The sequence below is a fragment of the Pseudonaja textilis genome, chromosome 2 (genome assembly GCF_049901715.1).
Source record: "Pseudonaja textilis isolate UNSWEBS1 chromosome 2, rPseTex1.2, whole genome shotgun sequence".
In the NCBI taxonomy this organism is placed as follows: Eukaryota; Metazoa; Chordata; class Lepidosauria; order Squamata; family Elapidae; genus Pseudonaja; species Pseudonaja textilis.
This window is the reverse complement of record NC_141991.1, coordinates 189,979,526-190,000,008: the sequence shown is the minus strand read 5'-3', so window position 1 is coordinate 190,000,008 and position 20,483 is coordinate 189,979,526. Positions and strand designations below refer to the sequence as shown.

Genomic DNA, 20,483 nt, shown 5'->3' with positions numbered 1-20,483 from the left:
CCCACCTGGCACCTTCCAAAGAGACAGAAGAATGGGTGGGGTGTGTTTGTGTGTGTCTGAGATGAGGGGCCTCGGGGCAACTGCTGCTGGGAGCAGAGGCAGAAAGGGGGCTTTGCTCTCCTTGGGGGGCAGCACCCCTTGGCTGCTACTCCAGGGGCTTCTCAGGAGGCATCTGTCTGCAGGACTGCTGCTCTTGGTGATTTTTTGGGGGTGGGGGGTAGTGAAAGCATCTCTCGCATTATCAGGGAAGGAGACAAAACATAGTTCACTCTTTCACTGAGACCTACAAAACGCCAATCTACCATGTTCCAGGAGTTCTTCAAAATCATCAAACGCTCCCACTTGCAGTTCCCGTGCCTCCCGGCTCAGGTCCCTGAGATGCACGCTCCCACACACGGCGGCGGCGGCAACAACAGTCCCCTCCCCCAGTGCCCGCTGTCAGCTGTCCCCATTAGTTTTCTAGCTTTGAATTGCTCCCGGCTCTCTCTCTTTCCTCCCCCCTGCCCACATGCAGGCAGAAAGGAAAGGGAGATGGAGCCGTGCTCCCCTTTTCCAGTCCTTGCTGCCTTTCCCAACATTGAAGCCTCAGAAACTCAGGCAAAGCCGCCACAGCGGTAGCGCCCTGAGTTGCTTGCTCCTCCACTACTGCCTCCTCCTCCAGCACCAGTTCCTTCTCTGGGTAGGGCAATTCTTAACTAACCAAGCATGCTAAGGCAATTCAGGATGCTACTGCTGTGGCGGCTTTGCCTGTGTTTCCGAGGCTTCGAAGTTGGGAGAGGCAGCAAGGGTTGGAAAGGGGGAGAGCTGTGCATGGCTCTGTCTCCATTTCCTTTCATGCCTGTACATGGGCGGGGGGAAGAAAGAGAGCCGGGAGCAATTCAAACCTAGAGAACTAATGGGGAAGAGCTGACAGTGGGTGCTGAGGGAGGGGACTGCTGTTGCCGCCGCTGGTGGGTGTAGGAGCTCGTTGGCGCGTGCATCTCAGGGGCTGACTCTGGGGTCCCTCGGAGAGCTGGGAGGCGCAAGAACTGCATGGCCCAGATTAATTGCTTTGGGGGGCCATTTCTTCTGCAGCCCACCAAAATTTTTCCATGGCCCACTGGTTGGCAACCGCTGATCTAGACTCTTCCAGCGTTGGGCAATTATTATTCTAGCTGGCAAAATTAAATAGAGAATAAGTCCCTCTAACTATGAGATTTAATCATGTAAATACTGCAACACTGGAAAAAATCATAATGTTAAAATAATGAAATATCAGAGGTTGGTACTTATCTCTCCAAAAACTGTGTCAAAATGATTTCGCTTTATCATATAAGTAACAGATGAAGGCAAGAGATGTATGTACACATTGCTAATAATTGTTTCTTTCCTGTTATGTGTTATTTATTTTGTACCAGGGAGGCTGGGGAAGAGTCAGGAGAGGTCATTTGTGGATCTTGGGATGCTGGGGGAAGTCTTGGGAAGACCAGCAGAGGCCATGAGGAGTCTGAGATCTCATGAAGCCAACATAGATGTGATGAGGTACTGTGGGCAGGAGAAAAAGTGACTGGAGATACTTATTGAAGCAACTTGTGACCTTTCCTGACCAGCTTTCTTGCTGACTTTGTTTGGGAAGCTATCACAAGGTCACAAATGCCGATCATGTGACTGAGGCCCACTGCAACATCATATCTGCAAGCTGGGTGGGCACCCAAGTGCTTGACTTACAATCATGTCAGCATGGGAGTCTTGTAACATCTGGTACTTTGGGGCCAGCTGTATGTCCATTTTTTTCAATGCAACTGCAATTTTGAATGAATGGACATAAGCCAAGGACTACCTGTACTTTAATCCACACCTCGCATAATGAAGTCATAATTGATTGTAAAATTGTTTGCACAATGACTTGCTTAAATGGCATAAAAGTACTAAATACGACATTTGCACAAGAACAAAATAAGATACAGAAAGGTTTTGAATTGCAGAATTGTGCCATTGAATTTTAAAACAATGTTAGAAAATCCAGAGGGTTTTTTTTTCCTTGTTTCTTATTAGATTCTCTTGGCCTTTAGCTTCTCATCTTTCAATAAGTAAATACAAGTAGTTCCAGGCAATGTGATTCTAATCAGTAAACAGGAGAAGGAAGAGCCAGTATATTATGCAGCAAGAAAAAATACTCAAAAGAACAAGAAAGTAAGATCTTCCATTAGCAAAAAAAGCTATGGAGTTTAATCCATTTATATACTTCTATTATTTAAATAAACTCAGTTATTGTTATTTGAATGTGAGCTGATCTCATAAAGAACATGCACCTATTAATCAAAAAGATTTGTGCAACTATCCTTCCTCTTTTTTGGAAGTGAAAGAAAAAACACAACATAATTATACATGGTAATTTTTCACTTTTCTCACCCTCCTATCCAATTCTTTCCCTGAAGCAGGATGATTGTGCAATAACAGACTCATTCTTTGAAAACTAATTTTACAGCAAATGATAAGCTCAACAATTTAATAAAACCACTTGTTTTCTTCACTACTACTAAATATATACAACTGAATCAGCCATACTGAATGTACAGTTTGCAATAATGTATATTTTGTTTCTTGGGACATCTTGTGATATTAAATTTTATCATTAATTCCATTTATATTATCTCAGAAATGTAAGTTATCATGTAAGACTTTGTAAAGCACTGGAAATCAGTTGATTACGGTAATATACAAAAATAAACAGTCACCAACCTTTTGGACCTCAGGGACCACCAAACTCAATTTTAAATCCCAAAGACCACTAATATGATTTTTTTTAAAAAGATAAATACATTTGTAAAATAATCATCAGAGAACTTCCATGTTATTAATATGAAATGCACCTATTTAATATAAAAAAATGCTTAAATATATTAATAAATGCTTAAATATTAATTTTATACACACACAGACACACACACACACACACACACACACACATATATATATATATATATATATATTTTTCTTAAGTTTTCGCGGGCACTTACATGTATGGCATTCAGCTTTGTTCGGGTATTTTCCCACGTCATTGTAGTTGTGCTTTTAAAGTTGTAGCAACGTTTCGGCAGAATCTCATCTGCCATCATCAGGCTTCTGTATAGTGTTCATCTGTTGTTCATTATACAGAATATATAATGTTGTTCATTATAGTGTTCATTATACAGAAGCCTGATGATGGCAGATGAGATTCTGCCGAAACGTTGCTACAACTACAATGACGTGGGAAAATACCCGAACAAAGCTGAATGCCATACATGTAAGTACCCGCGAAAACTTAAGATATATATATGTGTGTGTGTGTGTGTGTGTGTGTGTGTGTGTGTGTAGTGTGTATGTGTGCGTGTGTGTATGTTTTCTGAGGTTCTCGCGGGTATTTGTATGTGGATCTTTGGTTATTCGGGTTTTCTCCCGCGTAAGATTGGCAGTATCTAGGCAACGTTTCGATGAAGTCTCATTCATCATCTTCAGGCCAAGCCCCCACCTGAACAGAACACGCCTCCAGCCAATCAGAACACGGCCAACCCCCCAACCCAATCAGAACACAGCCAAACCCCCTACCAAGGAGAACACACCCCCACCCAATCAGGTCACACCCCCACTGGCAGTTAAAAGGAAGAAGCAGCTGCAATCTCACATCACTCTGAGAAGCACAGAGCCGAAGAAAGAAGCCTGAAGATGATGAATGAGACTTCATCGAAACGTTCCCTAGATACTGCCAATCTTACACGGGAGAAAACCCGAATATTGTTAATATTGTTTTATAAGGTATGAAGTGCTAGCACATGGACTATGTCAGAATGGTGTTGCTAGTACAGGGTATCAGCCCGGTCTTCATTAAGCCTCTCTGACTGCAATGTTTGAATGCCTCCGCTTTCCAGCCGTATTGATGCACAACCTGGAGACTGAATTCAAAAGATTGCTGTCCCACTCCTGAGGACACATGGATTCCCCAGCCACGTTTGAAACAACAGAAGTGGGAGGGAGGCGACGAGAGCACCCTTTACCTTTAGAGGTGGAGTTTTAGCTCCGAACTCCTCATGAAGAGAAGGTGGGCTAACTTTCGAGGGAGTGAAGCGCTATGGTTTTCATTATAAGCCTCCCCCTCCTCCACTCCCCTCATTTGAATGCTGCCCCAAGCTGGCTAGGAACCAATTTGGAGGCCAGTGAGCCCCACCCCCCTCTGGTCCTCTCCCAGGGTTTGAAAGCCGAAGAATGTCACTCCTCTAACTTGGAGAACAAATGCTGCTCGTATTTGCATGGCATCAGCATTCGGCCTTCGCTGTGGTATATTTGCAGCAGCTTGCACCTTCCAGCCACCGCCACTTCAGCCCACTTGCACCGCACCCCCCCCCCCAACAGCACCTCATTCCGCCTGGCGAGGGATGTGCACGTACCACCCCCTATGGCAGAGATTTCCAGCTCTACCATGGGGCAGTCCCATATTCCAGAGTTCCAGTAGCCACAGGACTGGCCCTTTTGTCATCCTGAAGCAGCTCCTCCATGGCAGGCCGGTACACCCAGATGGCAGAGCTGCTCCAGGATGACCAAAGGGCCAGTCCTGTGACTATTGCAGCTCTGGAATATGGGACCGACTTTCCCACCTAAGTTAGCAAGGGTGGATTTCCCTTACCCCCGCCCTTGGTCTTACTGAAGGTAAGGTTTGCGCTTGGCCAAAGGATGGGGGCCAGTGGATGGGCAGGCCATGTGGGTAGCGCAGTCTTGTGTTCCCACGCAGCCTGGATTAATAACTTTGGGGGGGACATTTCTCTGTGGACCACCAACATTTTCTTGCAGACCACCAGTGGTCCGTGACCCACTGGTTGGCGACCACTGTGCTAGACCACAATTCCCTCATGATATCCAGCACAATTTTTAAAGTATTTTATTTTATATAGTACTATGTTTTATTTTTACACTGTGAGCTACTTTGATCAGAAATTTGTTGGTAGGCAAGAAGTTAAAATGTTAACCAAAAACAATCCAAGAAACTTTTGTGTTTGAAAGCAAGTTTAAAGAAAATTAATAATATATTTAATAACTGGCTATGTGCTGCACTTTAGATCACCCAGAAATATAGTTCATCATATAGTCAGGAAAAAATATTTTCTTCCAGGCACCTCCCATTTATTAGAAGATCTGAAAAGAGCCAATATATACTCAAAATTCTGTATCAGAGATGGCTAACCATGGTATGCAAACCTAGTGCCTCACAGAAAGGCCAAAACTAATCTGTGTAGGCAGCAGTAATTGATTTGGCTCTATTTTAGGGGAACAAGGGGTTAAGAATATTGTGTGTGTGTGTGTGTGTGTGTGTGTGTGTGTGTGTGTGTGTATCCGCCCCCTCACAAGGATCAGACCATTCTTTTTCCTAATTTGCCTATTTTACTCAGCAAGTTTTTAAACCAAAACAAATTTTCAAGCACCCAGAAACAGAAGATGATGTGCTTCACTGTGCTCTAGTAGCTCAGTTTAAATAAAACATGTTTCTCCCCATCCAAGCATTTCACATTTCCATTTGTTTACTCATTTTCCTGAATTAATATAAACAAATCCCATTTTCCTTATTATCAAATGTTTTCATAAGAAAACACCAGCATATCATTGAAAAAGAAAATTTGTGGATCTTTTGAGTATGATCAACACTATCTTAAACTTACCGTACATTTGTTTGGCTTCTCCCCCGAATGCACTCTCATATGAATAAGCAATTTGTAACGGGCGTTAAATGGTTTGTATCTTCGAGGGCACCCAGCCCAGAAACAAGTGAAATCTTCCCCTTTCCTCTGGTCAATGTGAATTTTTTCTATATGTCGCACCAGTTCTTCTTGCTGATCGTAGGTAGCACTGCAGTCTATCCAACGACAGCAGTGTTTGCCACTGAAATCATCGAGTTCACTGTCTTCATCTAAAAAGTAGTTCTGGATAGATGCAGGCAAGGAAAGTGGCCGGGGATGGTTGATGAGTGCATGCTGATGTGCGTGATAGGGAGGCGGTGGACCAGGGGGAGGAGGAAGCACGGGGGGAGCCAGTGAAGAAGCAGAGGGAATGCTATTTCCATTTCCAGAAAAAATATCCCCCTGTCCACCCTTCACAAGGCCCATAGGCTGGCTGTCTACTAGACATGTACCTTGTTGAACCATCATATTATTTGTGATCAACGGCTGTAGACTGCTTTGCTCCAACTGTTGCATGCGCTGGTATTCACCGTTTCCATTTTCACTGTCGTCTGGAGGGGCAGCATTGCAATTAGCCATAAGAAGCCTTTTTTGAGGATTTGGTACAGAGCAAGTCTGGGGAATGCAGCTTCCTTTTATTCCTAAGAAATGCCCATAAACTTCAGGTTGAGGAGAGATGTTGCATGGAGATGTTCTTGAACCATTTATATATGCAACCAGGGAAGTAGGGGAAGTGCGGATGATCGTATTGAAGTCAATCCCAATGCCATCAGACAAAGGAGACAGGGACAGTGCTCTCTTTTTCGCAGAATGAGATCTGGCTGAGGAATGGTGAGGGCTAGAATAAGGGGGGTGGTTGTTTTCCATACTGAGCAAGTAAGATGGCAATGAAGTAGAAAAGTTGTTGGACATAGATATCCCAGGTGTAGCATTTGTGACATCACCGAACTGACTGCTGTTTTGTGAACCCGAGTTGGAGGGAAGAGAAGGATAAATTCTATAACCATGAAACCACTCTTGTTTGACGCTCTGTATTGACTGGCTTTCTGAAAGGCTCAAGGTTGTGGATGCCAAAGATTCTCGTGATATGAGGGATCTGCAGTAAAGATCAGAAAAGAAAGAACAATGTAATCTTAGCAATTGAATTCTAGATTTTGTAATTACCGGTAGCTTTGACTTTGAATAATTCATTTCATGATCATTTGAAGTTAGAACGGCACTGAGAAAAGCAACTTATGGCCATTTTTCATGCTTATAAACACTGCATCATCCCCATAGTCATGTGATCAAAATTCAGATGCTTGGCTACTGGCTAATATTTTTGATGGTTGCAGTGTCCTGGGATTACGTGATCACCTTTTGCAACCTTCTGACAAGCAAAGTCAATGGGAAATAAAGATTCACTGAACAACCATGTCACTAATTTAACAACTGCAGTGACTCACTAAACAAATGTGGCAAGAAAGGTTGTAAAAAGGAACAAAATTCACTTAACAAATGTCTTGCTTAGCAATGGAAATTTTGGGCTCAATTTTGGTCATAAGTCGAGGACTATCTGTATATGGAACAGTTGGCATACACAGCTCACTTACTTATTTTTGATAATTAGAATTAAAACTTTAAATCTTGATCTTTGCATATTCAAATGAGCAGAGTCATCACAGCTGTGGCCTATCCAATACGGTATCACCATAAGAATGTAACCTTTTACCACGCTGGAAGTCTGTGTGTATCTCAAAAGCATCTTCTGCAAGAACATCCAACTCTCACGAAAGACCAGTAATGTAAACAGTCCTTCAAGCTTTTTACCTGCAGTTACCTGTTCTTTACTATTGCTAAAACTAATTTCCAATGTCATCATCATCATCATCGTCATTGTCAGCAGCAGTGTACTTTCCCCATAAAGTATGAAAAAGATTCTGCCAAATTTGGTTATAGAATCTTTCAATACGCAGGCTGCCTACATCAACCACAGATCTTTGCCATAAGAGATTAGAGATCACTGCTCGCTAAATAAATTTAATTAATAATTCAATCAGCTTACAACATTTCTTTACTAGAAGTTTAACAATTAGTATCCCCATGTACATTTGCTCAAGATTATTTAACATTTTTCTTTCATTTATATTAAAGCTTACCAACATTACTGTAGCCCATAATTCTAATATCATGGAAGTAAATTCAGAGGTATCAGTGGCATGTACAAAACTAATTATTGGTGATAAATTCAAAATGCTCTAAGGATGATAATATGATGGTCACATTGATTCTTGATTGCAATGCAGTGTTAAGTGGTATGCACCAGGAAAGATAATTCCAAACTGAATGACATAAAACACTCTTCTGATGCTGCAGATATGATAATTCTTGCTATATTATTGAAGAAAATAAAAACAGAACACAAGACCTTGTATCAGATGGCGTATCTGGATTTGACATGTTCATAGCCCTCTGTAAACTAGGGCTGATTTGGCTGCATGCTGTCGAGACTTGCTGAGTCGAAGGAGATAGAGGTCCCAGTCTCTGAACCACCATTGGATTGCTGGTGATTATCAAATTGTTGCAGCTGTTTTTTCCAATGGACTTGCACTGAGATCCGTAGACAAACGCTCCTAAAAATAAAGAAGTCAGATAAACTATTACATTATTTCTTTAAAATGACTCTGTTAATTAACCTCTAGTATGCTCCCCCCCATCCATGCAACATTAAGAAAAAACATTTTCATTAAATGTGGTCATACCATATGTTAAAGAGTCCCCCTCTGAAGGAGGAGGGCTATTCAAAAATGTGAAAAACAAATGAATAAAGTTGTAGTTGATTAATTACATTAGTGAGGAGATCACATTATAGAAATCATTTTAATGAAAAGAAATGTGGGGTTGCAACTTAATTTGTTTTGCACTACACTTGCCCCAGTTCACATAGTAAAGATATCAGTGCTTGATACAACAGGTACAGATCTAAGTATTTTCCTCCACAGGCCAATGGATGGTCTCTTCCAGGAACTTGACATGGCTTAGTCCTGTGGCAATGCAGTGCTCATCCCATAAATTCTTCCCCTTCCCTCACTGCAATTTTCCTCTTGGGGAGGGTGAGGGAATAGCTCCATTACAAGACAGTGCTTTCCGCTTTCAGCCCTCACAGCTGGCCTAAAAGTCCGCCCTGTCCTATGGTATTGAAGGAAACTGAGAGACATCAAACAGAACCTTGATTCTATACTTTTCCTACCCTGGTTCACTAAAGGTCTTCAACAAGAGCAACCAATGTAGCTTTGATCAAATGCACAGGCCTGCATCCCAAGTGCCAAGGGTCCAGATCATTCATTTCCTCCAGGGTTCTTGGGAACTGCAATCCTGATACCAACTCAACAGGAGTAGGTTTGTAATTACCCAAGATAGTTGAGATAAGCTGTGGCTTTTTTCAGAAAGAGTCATATCACTTCTTAGGCAGAAATTTGGAAGCAAAATGGTTTACTTAAGGACGTATTTACGACGGCCCCTTTCACTAGCCAGATAGGGCAGGGTGGTGATAGAGCAACCTGCCCATTTTCTCAGGATCCACAGGTTCAAATCAATCATGGATTATTTCACAAGACAGGCCTTCTTCATTACAGTTGAACTTGGATTTCCCCAAATGAGATCATGTATTTTAAACAATGTTGCAGGGCATTTCAATTTTCAAAACTGCTTTTTAACTAAAGTACATCAAACAAACCATTGATAATCATTAGAATCAAAAAATCTACTTATGCTAATTTGTGAAATCTTAGTGGATCAATTTACAAAATGCAAAAAATGCAAATGGAGTACAAAAACTAACAGCTTTCAAATTCCTTTTTTCAGCCAAAAATATCTAACAGCGTGTCTTCAGGGAGTATAGACTATATATTTTTGCCAGTTATTTCATAGTGGAAATCAGGCAACTATTTTTAAGTACAACTTTAACCACAAATTGCAGTTCTGAAATAACTCAATGACACCAATTGACCTTTTTCAATACTCTGTTTATAGAGAAAAAAGGTGTCTATCTATATGTATTATTAGTAGTAACATAGTGATAAATTTACATTATGCATCCCTGTAACATGAATTTGGCTTTCATGTTGAAAATACAAGAATCCCTTTCCCCTTTTCTTTTTATTACCTGAAACCTTTAGTTACTGCAGAGAGCAAGAAAGTTGACTGTGATAGAAATAGGCCAAACCCATTACCAAGATGATAGGAGAAAAAACACCAGTTAAATCCAGAACAAGAAGTATGAGCAAGTAACTCAGGTGGACACATCCCTAATTCACATCCTGTGCTTTCCAGAGGAAAGGAGAGTAAAGCACAGTCAAACTTGCAAGATTATATTATTACAATCAATATTAATAAAAGTAGTTTTAGCCTTCTTCTTATGGTTTGGTCTACATAATGGGACTGAGTTATATTCCCGAAGTTTCCATACCACACTGTTCTTGAGGATATGGTTGGAAATATGGTAATCCCCTTGGTTACTGTTAACTCCTGGTGAATTCATTGTCATTTCTGTGTATCTTTTGCAACAAAATTATCGAAATAGTTTTCCACTGCCTTCTTATATTTAGACTTGTCAACTTCCCAGTCTTTCTCACTGCCTGTCCTTCAATTCTAATTACGAATCCAATCCTACTTAATTTTCTGGAATCAGCCAAGGTTGGATATGTGTGGCATATAAAGCATGACCTGATAGAGACAACTATAATATTGGTGGCAATAATTGGATCTGTAATTACCAAGGACTTTAAATTGAAGATACAATTTGGACCACACCATTTTTCGCCAGGTAAAATTTGTGATGTTCCAGTAGAATGTACAGGAGTTTCTATTAACATTTTTATTTAACATATAATTTTTATTCCATAATATTATTAGAGATAGTTTTGGAATTCTTCATACAAATACTGCTTTTTAATAGTTTTTGTTGTTGACATTATTGTTTATCATATTCATTATTGTTTATCATATTAACATTGAACTTTGATTAGGGAACTGTAGTTAGCAAAGAATAAAAATATATGAAGTTAGCATTTATAACCAAATCATCAGCTAACGTGTGAAGAAAGTTTGTTGGGAAAAAATGAGATAACTGTGAAAGGCAAGACAAAGAAAACATTTCAGAAAACACGAAAAAGAGTTTTATTTATTTTGCCCACTTAACCACTTTCAAAACTTTGTAAAAATTATTAGGAGACACTATATTAATGGTCCTGCATTTTAGTACCATGTGAGAAAAACATAAAGAAGGTTTGAAGAACAAATTACTTTACCAGGCTCTTGACAAGAATACATATCTTGAACAATAAAACCATCATTGCTTCCTTATTGAAAGTCTGTCTCTATGAAGAAAGCACGAAGTTAAGTTGCTGACTGGAGAGACAACAATCTGTTCAGATTGCAAGATTTTATTATCAACATCTCAAGTTTTTTTTTGCTTTTCTATATTCAGTTGGTTCTGGTACAAAACATGGAAAGAAAGAGAAAAAGAGGACAACCAGCAGCAAGGTGGATGGACTCACTTACAGGGGTGATGGGTGCACCACTGGAGGCCTGAAGATCCTCGGGGAGAAAATGTACCTATGGACTCACTAAGAATTGACAATGGCTTGATAATCAGTCAAATAAACCAACAAACAATATTCCAATTATGGTTACCAAAATGAATCATTTTTCCCAAAAATGCTGGAAATGCAATGAAGAAATTGGATCTTTCTTCTATATGTCATGGCAAAATTGTAAACTATACTGGAAATTAATTCATCATACAGTTCCAAAAGTTGTAATCCCATTTCAACCCAGGTATGTTTTGTTTTTTTTTAAATTAAACATGACTAAGCCATGTATTTCTTCAAAATAACCAGAACTAGCATTATATAAAACAGCTGCAAGGATTTTATATCTCTTGAATGGAAAAAAATTCTGATCCTCTCTATTAAAAATGGTTAATTTAAAGGAATTATAATGTCTAAAATAACTTCCTGCCTACAAATTAAATCTGATGTACAGATTTGGAAACCATTTGTGTACATTTTTATGCATGGAATTGTGTCACAACCCAAATTTGGATTCTAGACTTCATTTACTTATATTAGATTAACTAGAATTTAAACTAACATCTAATATAAACTTTATTTATAGTGATTTTAAATATATTGTTTAATCTTAATATTTTTTCTTATTGATTTTAAATGTAATCAAATATTTTCATAGCTTAATAGAGAGATGCTAGGTGTAAAATGTACACAGCACACGAAGCAGTAATGTTGTATGAGAACATATTAGTTATATGATGGTTTACCTTTGCTGGTTATTCAAAATTTTCTAGCAATTCATCATCTTTATTTTATTGCTTATATTAGAGTTCTTTCTTAATATCCATTTAAATCTGTATTTGTTTATTTGTATATATAACTATTATTTGTTCTTTTTTCTTTAAAACTACAACAAAATTAAATAAAATAAAAAATAATGCTGTCCATATATTATAGTTTACCCTATGTTAATCGACTAATTTGGTGTCCTCAACTGCAGATGAATGTATCTTCTTATTTTCAATATTAATTAAAGACTAGTTCAGTTGATGCCTTTGAATATGGAATGAGGAGGAGGCAATATCTAATATTTAACTTGAAGCCACTGATGTCTTAAATCAGTCTTGACTAAAGATACAATTTTTCCAGAAAACGTTAAGCAACAGGAAAAAAACGTTCAAGAAAAATTACAATTTATGCTACAAACTAATACCTATCATAGCTAGAAATTCATTTTTGATACCTTATAAAATGTATCATATATAATTTTGTTACTGGGGTCATTTAAATTAAGCAAGATCCAACCTGAATTTGCAATTCAATTCAAAAAAATGATTCAATTTCAATTTCCTCATCCAATTATCAAATTAATTCAGTTCGGAGACTTGATTTAAGAAAAGTATGCATTCATATGCACAAAAATGCATGGAATGTTGATGGAATGATTTGATTGAGTACTCTTTGAAACTTCTCTGAAACCTACAGAGGCTGAGCTCTAAGCAACATAGCATTTTTTCATTTTTATTCATTCAGGTATGCAAAAATTAACCCTGAAAGAGAAGAAACCACATCAGTCTAGAAAATAATATTTTGTATGCTAGAGGTGCTCCCTGTTGTAGCAAAGAAATATAACACTTTCCTGGAACAGAGGAAAAGAACGTAAGGAGCAATTTCTCTTTTTCTATCAAGCCATAGTTAAAGCATTTGATTCTAGAGGCAATGAGAAATAGTGATAATAATAATGCTGTTTTTAAAACCATTTAAATGGTTGACAATCATGACATCTGGCATCAGAGAACGGAATTGTTTTATGGCATCTTATTCTAGCGATGGCAGCCATCAGTTATTTTATCTGTGTTATGATTCCAGGGAAAGCACAGAACTTCCCCACTCCCAGAAACTAAAGAGGTGCCAAGCCCACAACAGCAAACAACCATAACTAATGTAGGCGCTTTGACCCAGAAAACACTATATGGAAACTCAGCCTATAGTGCCTGTTTTGTCAGAAGTCACTTTTTCGGGAATGGATAGCACTGCAGAGGAGGAAAGTTCTTCCCAGTGTAGATACGGCTAAGCTAGCGAAACGTTTTTTAATAGTATGAATAGCCTGATGATGAACCCCCACATACAGCTCTTTGGTAGAAAGGCAAATTCCATGTTTGGGATCTTTAGGGGAAAAATCCCAGAGCCCAGTTTATTCCAACAAGTGGAATACTTCTGTGGAGTTTGAAAATGGATAACCCCAATAATATTTTGGAACTATTGAGTATATATATAAGATTATAATAAAGAGGGATTTTTAGTTCAGAAAAATAAGTAACAGGCAATAGTGATAGTAAAAAGATAGTGGGCAGAGTTTTCTCATTTGTTTGTAACCCAGGCCTTTAATAAGGCTGAATTGAAGTATTTCTTTATATAATGTATAGTTAAGTGCATAGAATTTGCAACTGTAAGACTAACAAAGATCACTAAAATTTGAATACAGGTAGTCCTCGACTTACAACAATTCATTTAGTGACCATTCAAAGTTACAAGGGCACTAAAAAAAGAGATTTATGATCATTTTTCACCCTTGCGACTGTTGCAGCATCCCCATGGTCACATGATCAAAGTTCAGATGCTTGGCAACTGGCTCATACTTATGACAGTTGCAGTGTCCCGGGGTCATGTCATCCCCTTTTGTGATCTTTTGACAAGCAAAGTCAATGGGGAAGCCAGATTCACTTAACAACCAGGTTATTAATTTAACAAATGCAATGATTCTCTTAAGAGCTGTGGCAAGAAAAGTCATAAAATGGGGCAAACTCACTGAACAAATGTTTCACTCAGCAACATAAATTTGGGGCTCAATTGTGGTCGTAACTCAAGGACTACCTGCACTTTAAAAACAAAATGAAAGAAGACAAGGCAATCAGCAACATATAATCATGAAGGCTAGAAATTACCTCCAACAGTAAAAGCAGTAAAACTCTTAGTATCAGTTGCTAAGGTCCATATGGGGCATTGTTTGTTATAAGAGTAGACTTTCGGTTTTCCCCCTAGGGCACTGTTCTGACCCAAACCTTGTTCCAAGGAAACAAACATGGAAAAGAGGGAAGAGCAAAACCTTTTAAGGATTCTTTACAAATTCCGTTCCTTCACGGTTAAAAGGCTGTTTCAAACTAATTGTCTCTGATAAGAACGAGCCTTGCCAAGGTTGTGCAAGGCTGCCAAGAATACTAGATAAAGTTACTAAGAAATATTTCAAACACAAAGAGTCTCCAAACACCAACCAAGATACTCCGAACGTCCACAAGGCTTGAGTGCAAAAAAACTTCTTTGCTTCCTGCATAGAACTGTGGTTTCTCAGCTGGCTTTTATCTCTTAAGGGAGAGGCCATTACCTTGCAGCCTTACTCCCGAGTCGCCCGTACTGCTGCAGCTAGCTGCTTTTTCCTTCGAACAGCCCTGCATGGACGTGCACTGGGTACAGGCTCCTTGGGGACCATTGCTGCCAGCCTCCACAATCTCCGAAGGCAGCATTCCATTCCCTGATGGTCCTGGCCCCATCCCTGCATCACACGCAGGGCCCTCATCTGAGTCCTCGCTCTCTGAGACCTCAGCCATCCGCACTTGCTGCCGGCGAACCACAACAGGCACGGGGTTTCAAATGTGGGTTGAGAACCTTCAAAAGTAATTTAAGCTTCTGCAGATAAAGCAGAAGAAGCCTTAAAACTGACTTCTACGTTGCCGGAATAGCTCACAAAAAGCTTGTACAAGTCTGATACTAGTTTTCAACAAATGGGTCTAGCTAACTTTTATTAATGAAGAGGGTCTCACACATATTCTTTTTAACATTTGAAGGGTATTGCAAACTTTGACAAACCTTCTGTTAGCCTTGTAAATGGAATGCTGGGCCAGACTGGCTTTTGATCATATTCAGAGTAACTTCTAAGTACCTTTTGTCCTTATATATCTGAGCATCATAAAAGTTCTGCAAGCAACAGGCTCTGGCAGTAGCAAGGTGTTACTCGACTTATGACAATTGAGCCCAACATTTCTGTTGTTAAGTGAGACATTTGTTAAGTGAGTTTTGCCCATTTTATGCCTTTTCTTGCCACAGTTATTAAGTGAATTGCTGCAAATGATAAATTACATCATCCAGTGGATAAGTGAATCTAGTTTCCCCATTGACTTTGCTTCTCAGAAGGTTGCAAAAGGTGATCACATGAACTTGGGACACAACAACAGTAATAAGTATGAATCAATTGCCAAAATCTGAATTTTGATCATGTGATCATGGGGATCCTACAAAGATTGTAACTCTGAAATGAACTGTTGTAAGTCGAGGACTACCTTATACTGGCAAAGATTTATTTCATCGGTACAACTGGGACATGATGTCTTCCCTCTATTCATAATGAAGACCAAGCTGTTAAAACTGATTCTTTCATTTCAGTGGGGTTTAGAGCTAGAACACATTATAATAATAATCATTCAAAAATTAATCAAAAAGCTCATATATAACCTTTAACAGGAGTTTAATATGCACAAACCTCATATCATCATACATCATTCTGGAACCTGAATTCCTCTGACATCACCTGCCTTATTCTAGAAGTGATATAGTGAATGAATATCACTCCCTAAGACACCATTTCATTTCATGTTGTATGTATGTTATAACAAACTAGTTTTCATTCATCTCATGAAAAGGAAATGTGGAAAAATGTCATTGGGGATTTGTCTTGGTGTAGAACTTCTGCGTCTTCATTCAGCCTGAAATAAAAGGATTAACTTCCTGGGATGGTGTAATTAGGTCCATAGCTACAGTTGATTATAATACTTTTCTACCATTCCATTTTTTTTAAAGATAATACTCTTACTTCAGCCATGCCAGAACTATTTAGGTGTCACCTTTATGATGTCAACAAGAAAATATTGTAAGACTTTGCAAATGAAGCAGCTGAAAATAAGGTTCATGAGTTTCAATTTTATATTTCCCCTTATAAATCAAAATTCCCTGTATCAATAATTAAGCATTAATAATTAACATGTGCAAACATCAAAATACTTTATAGAAATGTTAATCTGTCCAGTTCCTCATTCTTCTGCCTGCCTATTTTGCTGTTTCTCCTCTTTAGTTAGTTAATAGCTAAGCCTCCGTCATCTCTGACACGCAACTAAATTCCCCAATGTGATTTTCAAAGAATGTGACTTTTATGGAGATTTTTGTTTTATTATTGCTCTAATTGAAGACATTCATTTCATTTTGTTCCCCCTTAAAATATTTTTATATCTTACAGAAAGGTTTTGTTACAAATCTATTGAACTTTTGCTACAGTGAGTAAACCTTTGATATTAGAATATCTTTCTCACATCCGGTTATGAATTTAGTCATAAAGTGTGTTATTCATTTATGGTGGGGAAGTTTTGATAATGGAAAGATTTAGTATTAGTTAAAAAAGAGCCAAGTATTACACATAGCAGATTTTGAAGGCCTTTACAAATGTCACATTTTTTTCTCACTCTTCCAATCATGGATTTTTAGTATTCACTATAATTCTATGAAACATTACTCGTGGTCCTAAAAACTGAAGTTCATTGTGATTGGCACATGGAAAATACAGATATATTTAAGTTTTAAGTAATAAAAATGCTTGATTAGATTCAATAGAATTACTGTAACGCTATGCTTTCTATTTCAGGATAACATTCTGTTCATTGATTCTTGTTGTCTTTTGTGACTTTAGCGATATATTTTTCTGAGAATAATTTATTTTTATTACAAACTGTTCTGATACCATTTTTGACAATTATATTAGAAAGTCACTGCATAAATAAAAGCATAGCGACACTATTAACTATAGCTGGTTCTGAGAACTGAGCTACACATTACACTTAATATGCGCTGTTTAACTATGCTTTTGTTTCCTTGATTAATTAGTTACAGGGATACCAAATGGAATGGCTATTGTAAAGGCATTATATTGCAAGGCAAGGTTACTTCATTCCACAGCAATCTCTGGAATGGAATGGGAATGTCCTGTGCCCCCTCATGTGCAACCAAGAGCTTCAGAAAATAAGTTCCCAATGGTACCAATCATGGAAAGACAGGATTTTTTTTTTGCCTAATAATAGAAACAAAAAACCAAAAAACCTGTACTGTACCTCCTGAAGATAAGGAGTTATAGGACTAAAAATTTTATCCCATAAATAAGCTTTCTGAACACAGACACATAATGTAGACAGCAAATCTAAAACCGTAACTCAACGAGTAGTCCTTAATAGGTCTAAGTCTACATGGAAAGAAGTAAGCAGTGAGGTGCCACAAGGTTCTGCCTTAGGCCCAGTACTCTTCAATATCTTCATTAATGACAAAGATGAGGGAACAGAAGGGGAACTTACCAAATTTGCAGATGATACTAAGCTGGCAGGAATAGCTAACACCCAAGAAGATAGGCTCAAAATCCAGATGGATCTTGACAGACTAGAACACTCAGCCGTATCTAACAAAATGAAATTCAATGTAGAGAAAACTAAAGTCCTACACCTAGGCAAGAAAAACCAAAAGTACACATGGTTGAAATCAGGCTCAATAGCAGTAACTGTGAGAGGGATCTTGGAGTCTTAGTGGACAACCAGCTAAATATGAACCAGCAATATGCAGCAACCACCAAAAAAGCTAATGCAATCCTAAGATGTATTAAGAGAGGATACAATCAAGATCAAGGGAGGTACTAATACCACTCTATAAAGCCTTAGTAAGACCACACCTAGAGTACTGCATCCAGTTTTCTTCACCACATTACAAAAAAGATGTTGAGACTCTAGAAATAGTACAGAGAAGAGCAACCAGAATGATTAGGGGACTGAAGGGTGAAACATACAATGAATGGTTGCAGGAACTGGGCTTGGCTAGTCTAGTAAAGAGAAGGACCAGGGGAGACATGATAGCAGTCTTCCAATATTTGAGGGGCTGCCACAGGGAGGAAGGGGTCAAGCTATTTTCTAAAGCTCCTGTAGACCAGACAAGGAATAATGGATGGAAACTGAACAAGGAGAGATTTAACCTGGAAATAAGGAGAAACTTTCTGACAGTGAGAACAATCAACCAATGGAAAAGCTTGCCCTCGGAAGTTGTGGGAGCGCCATCAGTTGAGACTTTCAAGAAGAGACTGGACTGTCGTTTGTCAGAAATGATGTAGGGTCTCCCGCTTGGGCAGGGGGTTGGACTAGATGACCTACAATTTCTGACAAACTCTGATTATCTGTCATCTGTTAAGTCTGAGAATTGGGAAATCTGCAGTGTTAGCAACACTAAACTGGATGGTGAGACACAATATTAGACTTATGACCAATCTATAAAAGTTTCAGAAATGTGCTTCCTGGATAATTGAGGCAATTTCTATTAGGGAGGCTAAGAAGAGGCTTTGTGCCTAGGTTAAGAATAGTGATGCAGAGGATTTATTTAATTAAGAAAATGTATATGGCTGCCCAAGTCTCTCTCAGTGACTCCAGGTATAAAAACCCAATACAAAAATAAAAAGCAATGAACTCCTACCCCCGCCCCCCCGGCAACAACAACCAATCAAATAAACCACTTGATGGGCTCCGTCTCATTCTGGTTCCCAGGCCCATTGGCAAAATCAGCTCTTTAGGCCTCGCAAAACAGTGTCAATGTGGGGCCAATCTTATCTCCGTGGGGGATGATGTTCCATAAGATGATGTTGAACAGAGAGATCCCTTCTTCTTGGTCCCACTAGACGTCCCTCTGAAGAAAGGGGACCAATAGCATTCCCTGTTTCCCCCTTCTGGTGGGTCAGGTAGATGAATAGGGAAGAAAGGATATTATGGGAAGAATTAAAAAGACAAGGGGGAAGAAATTGGGTGGATTTGGGCACTGATTCAGAACCCAGTAATCCTGCTTTAATAGAGGATCTAATGAACAAAGCAGTTGTCGTAGATAGTGGTCAGAAACACACATAGAGACTTAATGATGTCTTGAGTGGCTTTTCCTCAGTCATTAAAATATATATTATATGAAACAAAGTGTAAGATTCATTTATAGTCTATTTGGCTGCTGATATTTCTAATCCTCCCTTTTGCCTATAGTAGATGTGGGAAATCTATTTTTTCTAATGCATCCTTCCAAGGGCTATAAAGGAGATGTCTGATGACACAATATACACATGTAGGCAGGACTCGCATTTTTGCCCACTTTAATGCATTTTTCCAGCTGAGTAGATGTACAGAAATATGTTATACCAGGCAAAGGTTGGTAATATTTGTTTTGCATCTTTGGGTGTGCCACTGAAAATTGGTGGCAAAATCTGTGGCTATTTCAATAGCCTCAAAGTGCAGATTCACAGCTTATGTGCAGCCAACAGCACATGAACTGCCCATCAGAAAATATGATTGTGTTAGTTGTGTACCTCTATATTATTTGAATGGATGTAGCAAAGCGGAGTCAACTGAGGTGTATACGCCGCTATAAGTGGTAAAAATTTATGTAACTGTTCAATCAAAATTATCCTAAACTTGTAACCATCTCAAGTTTGCAATTATACATCTTGATATGTGGCTCATGGCTATATTACAACCATGATGGATAATTTGCTTTATTTATTCCCATTCTCTGCAGCTGCTGCAACTAGAACAGAAACTAGAGTGAAGTAATGGCAAAGGGGAGAACTTCAAGGCAGATACTAAGTTAAAGAATAAGTCTGCAGAAATTCTATATAAGCGACTTCACTATTTGCATTAAGAATGGACAATCTGTGTATAGCAATAGCATTTAGACTTCTTTACTGTTTCACAGCGCTTTACAGCTCTCTCTAAGCTATTTACAGAGTTCACCATGTTGACCCCAACAATCTGGGTCCTCATTTTGCCCACCTTGGAAGGATGAAAGCTGAGTCAACCTTGAGCCTGGTGGGATTCGGTCTGCCAAATTGCAGACAGATGGCAGTCAACAAAAGTAGCTTGCAGTACTGCACTTGAGCCACTGCACCACCATGGCTCACCATGGAATGGGGTGTATAACTCCGCATTCCATTTTTGCACTGCTTGGAACTGCTGAAATTCTGCACAAAAACCAACAAATTAATGTATTTTTCATGTTTTAAAAACATATAGTGTATATAATTCCACTAAGATTAAAGTTTAATCTACTAGAGGGAGGAGGAAAGATCAAATTCCCCCCAGACGAAAAAAAACCTTGGCGTTGCTTCTTCACAAAGCATCACTGCAATTCTGTCTTGCCCTCT

At 38.8% G+C, this 20,483-nt stretch overlaps 1 protein-coding gene across 3 annotated transcripts in view; it reads right to left on the bottom strand.

Annotated features, from left to right (window-relative positions):
* GLIS3 (GLIS family zinc finger 3) overlaps positions 1-20,483 on the bottom strand; it is a 146,868-nt gene that overhangs the window by 93,108 nt on the left and 33,277 nt on the right. For all 3 annotated transcript variants that reach the window (XM_026703749.2, XM_087926683.1, XM_087926682.1), the window contains exons 4-5: positions 8,095-8,299; positions 5,670-6,783 (exon numbers count right to left, since the gene is read on the bottom strand). In XM_026703749.2, coding sequence (XP_026559534.1) covers positions 5,670-6,783; positions 8,095-8,299 — 1,319 coding nt within the window. The remainder of the gene's footprint in view (positions 1-5,669; positions 6,784-8,094; positions 8,300-20,483) is intronic.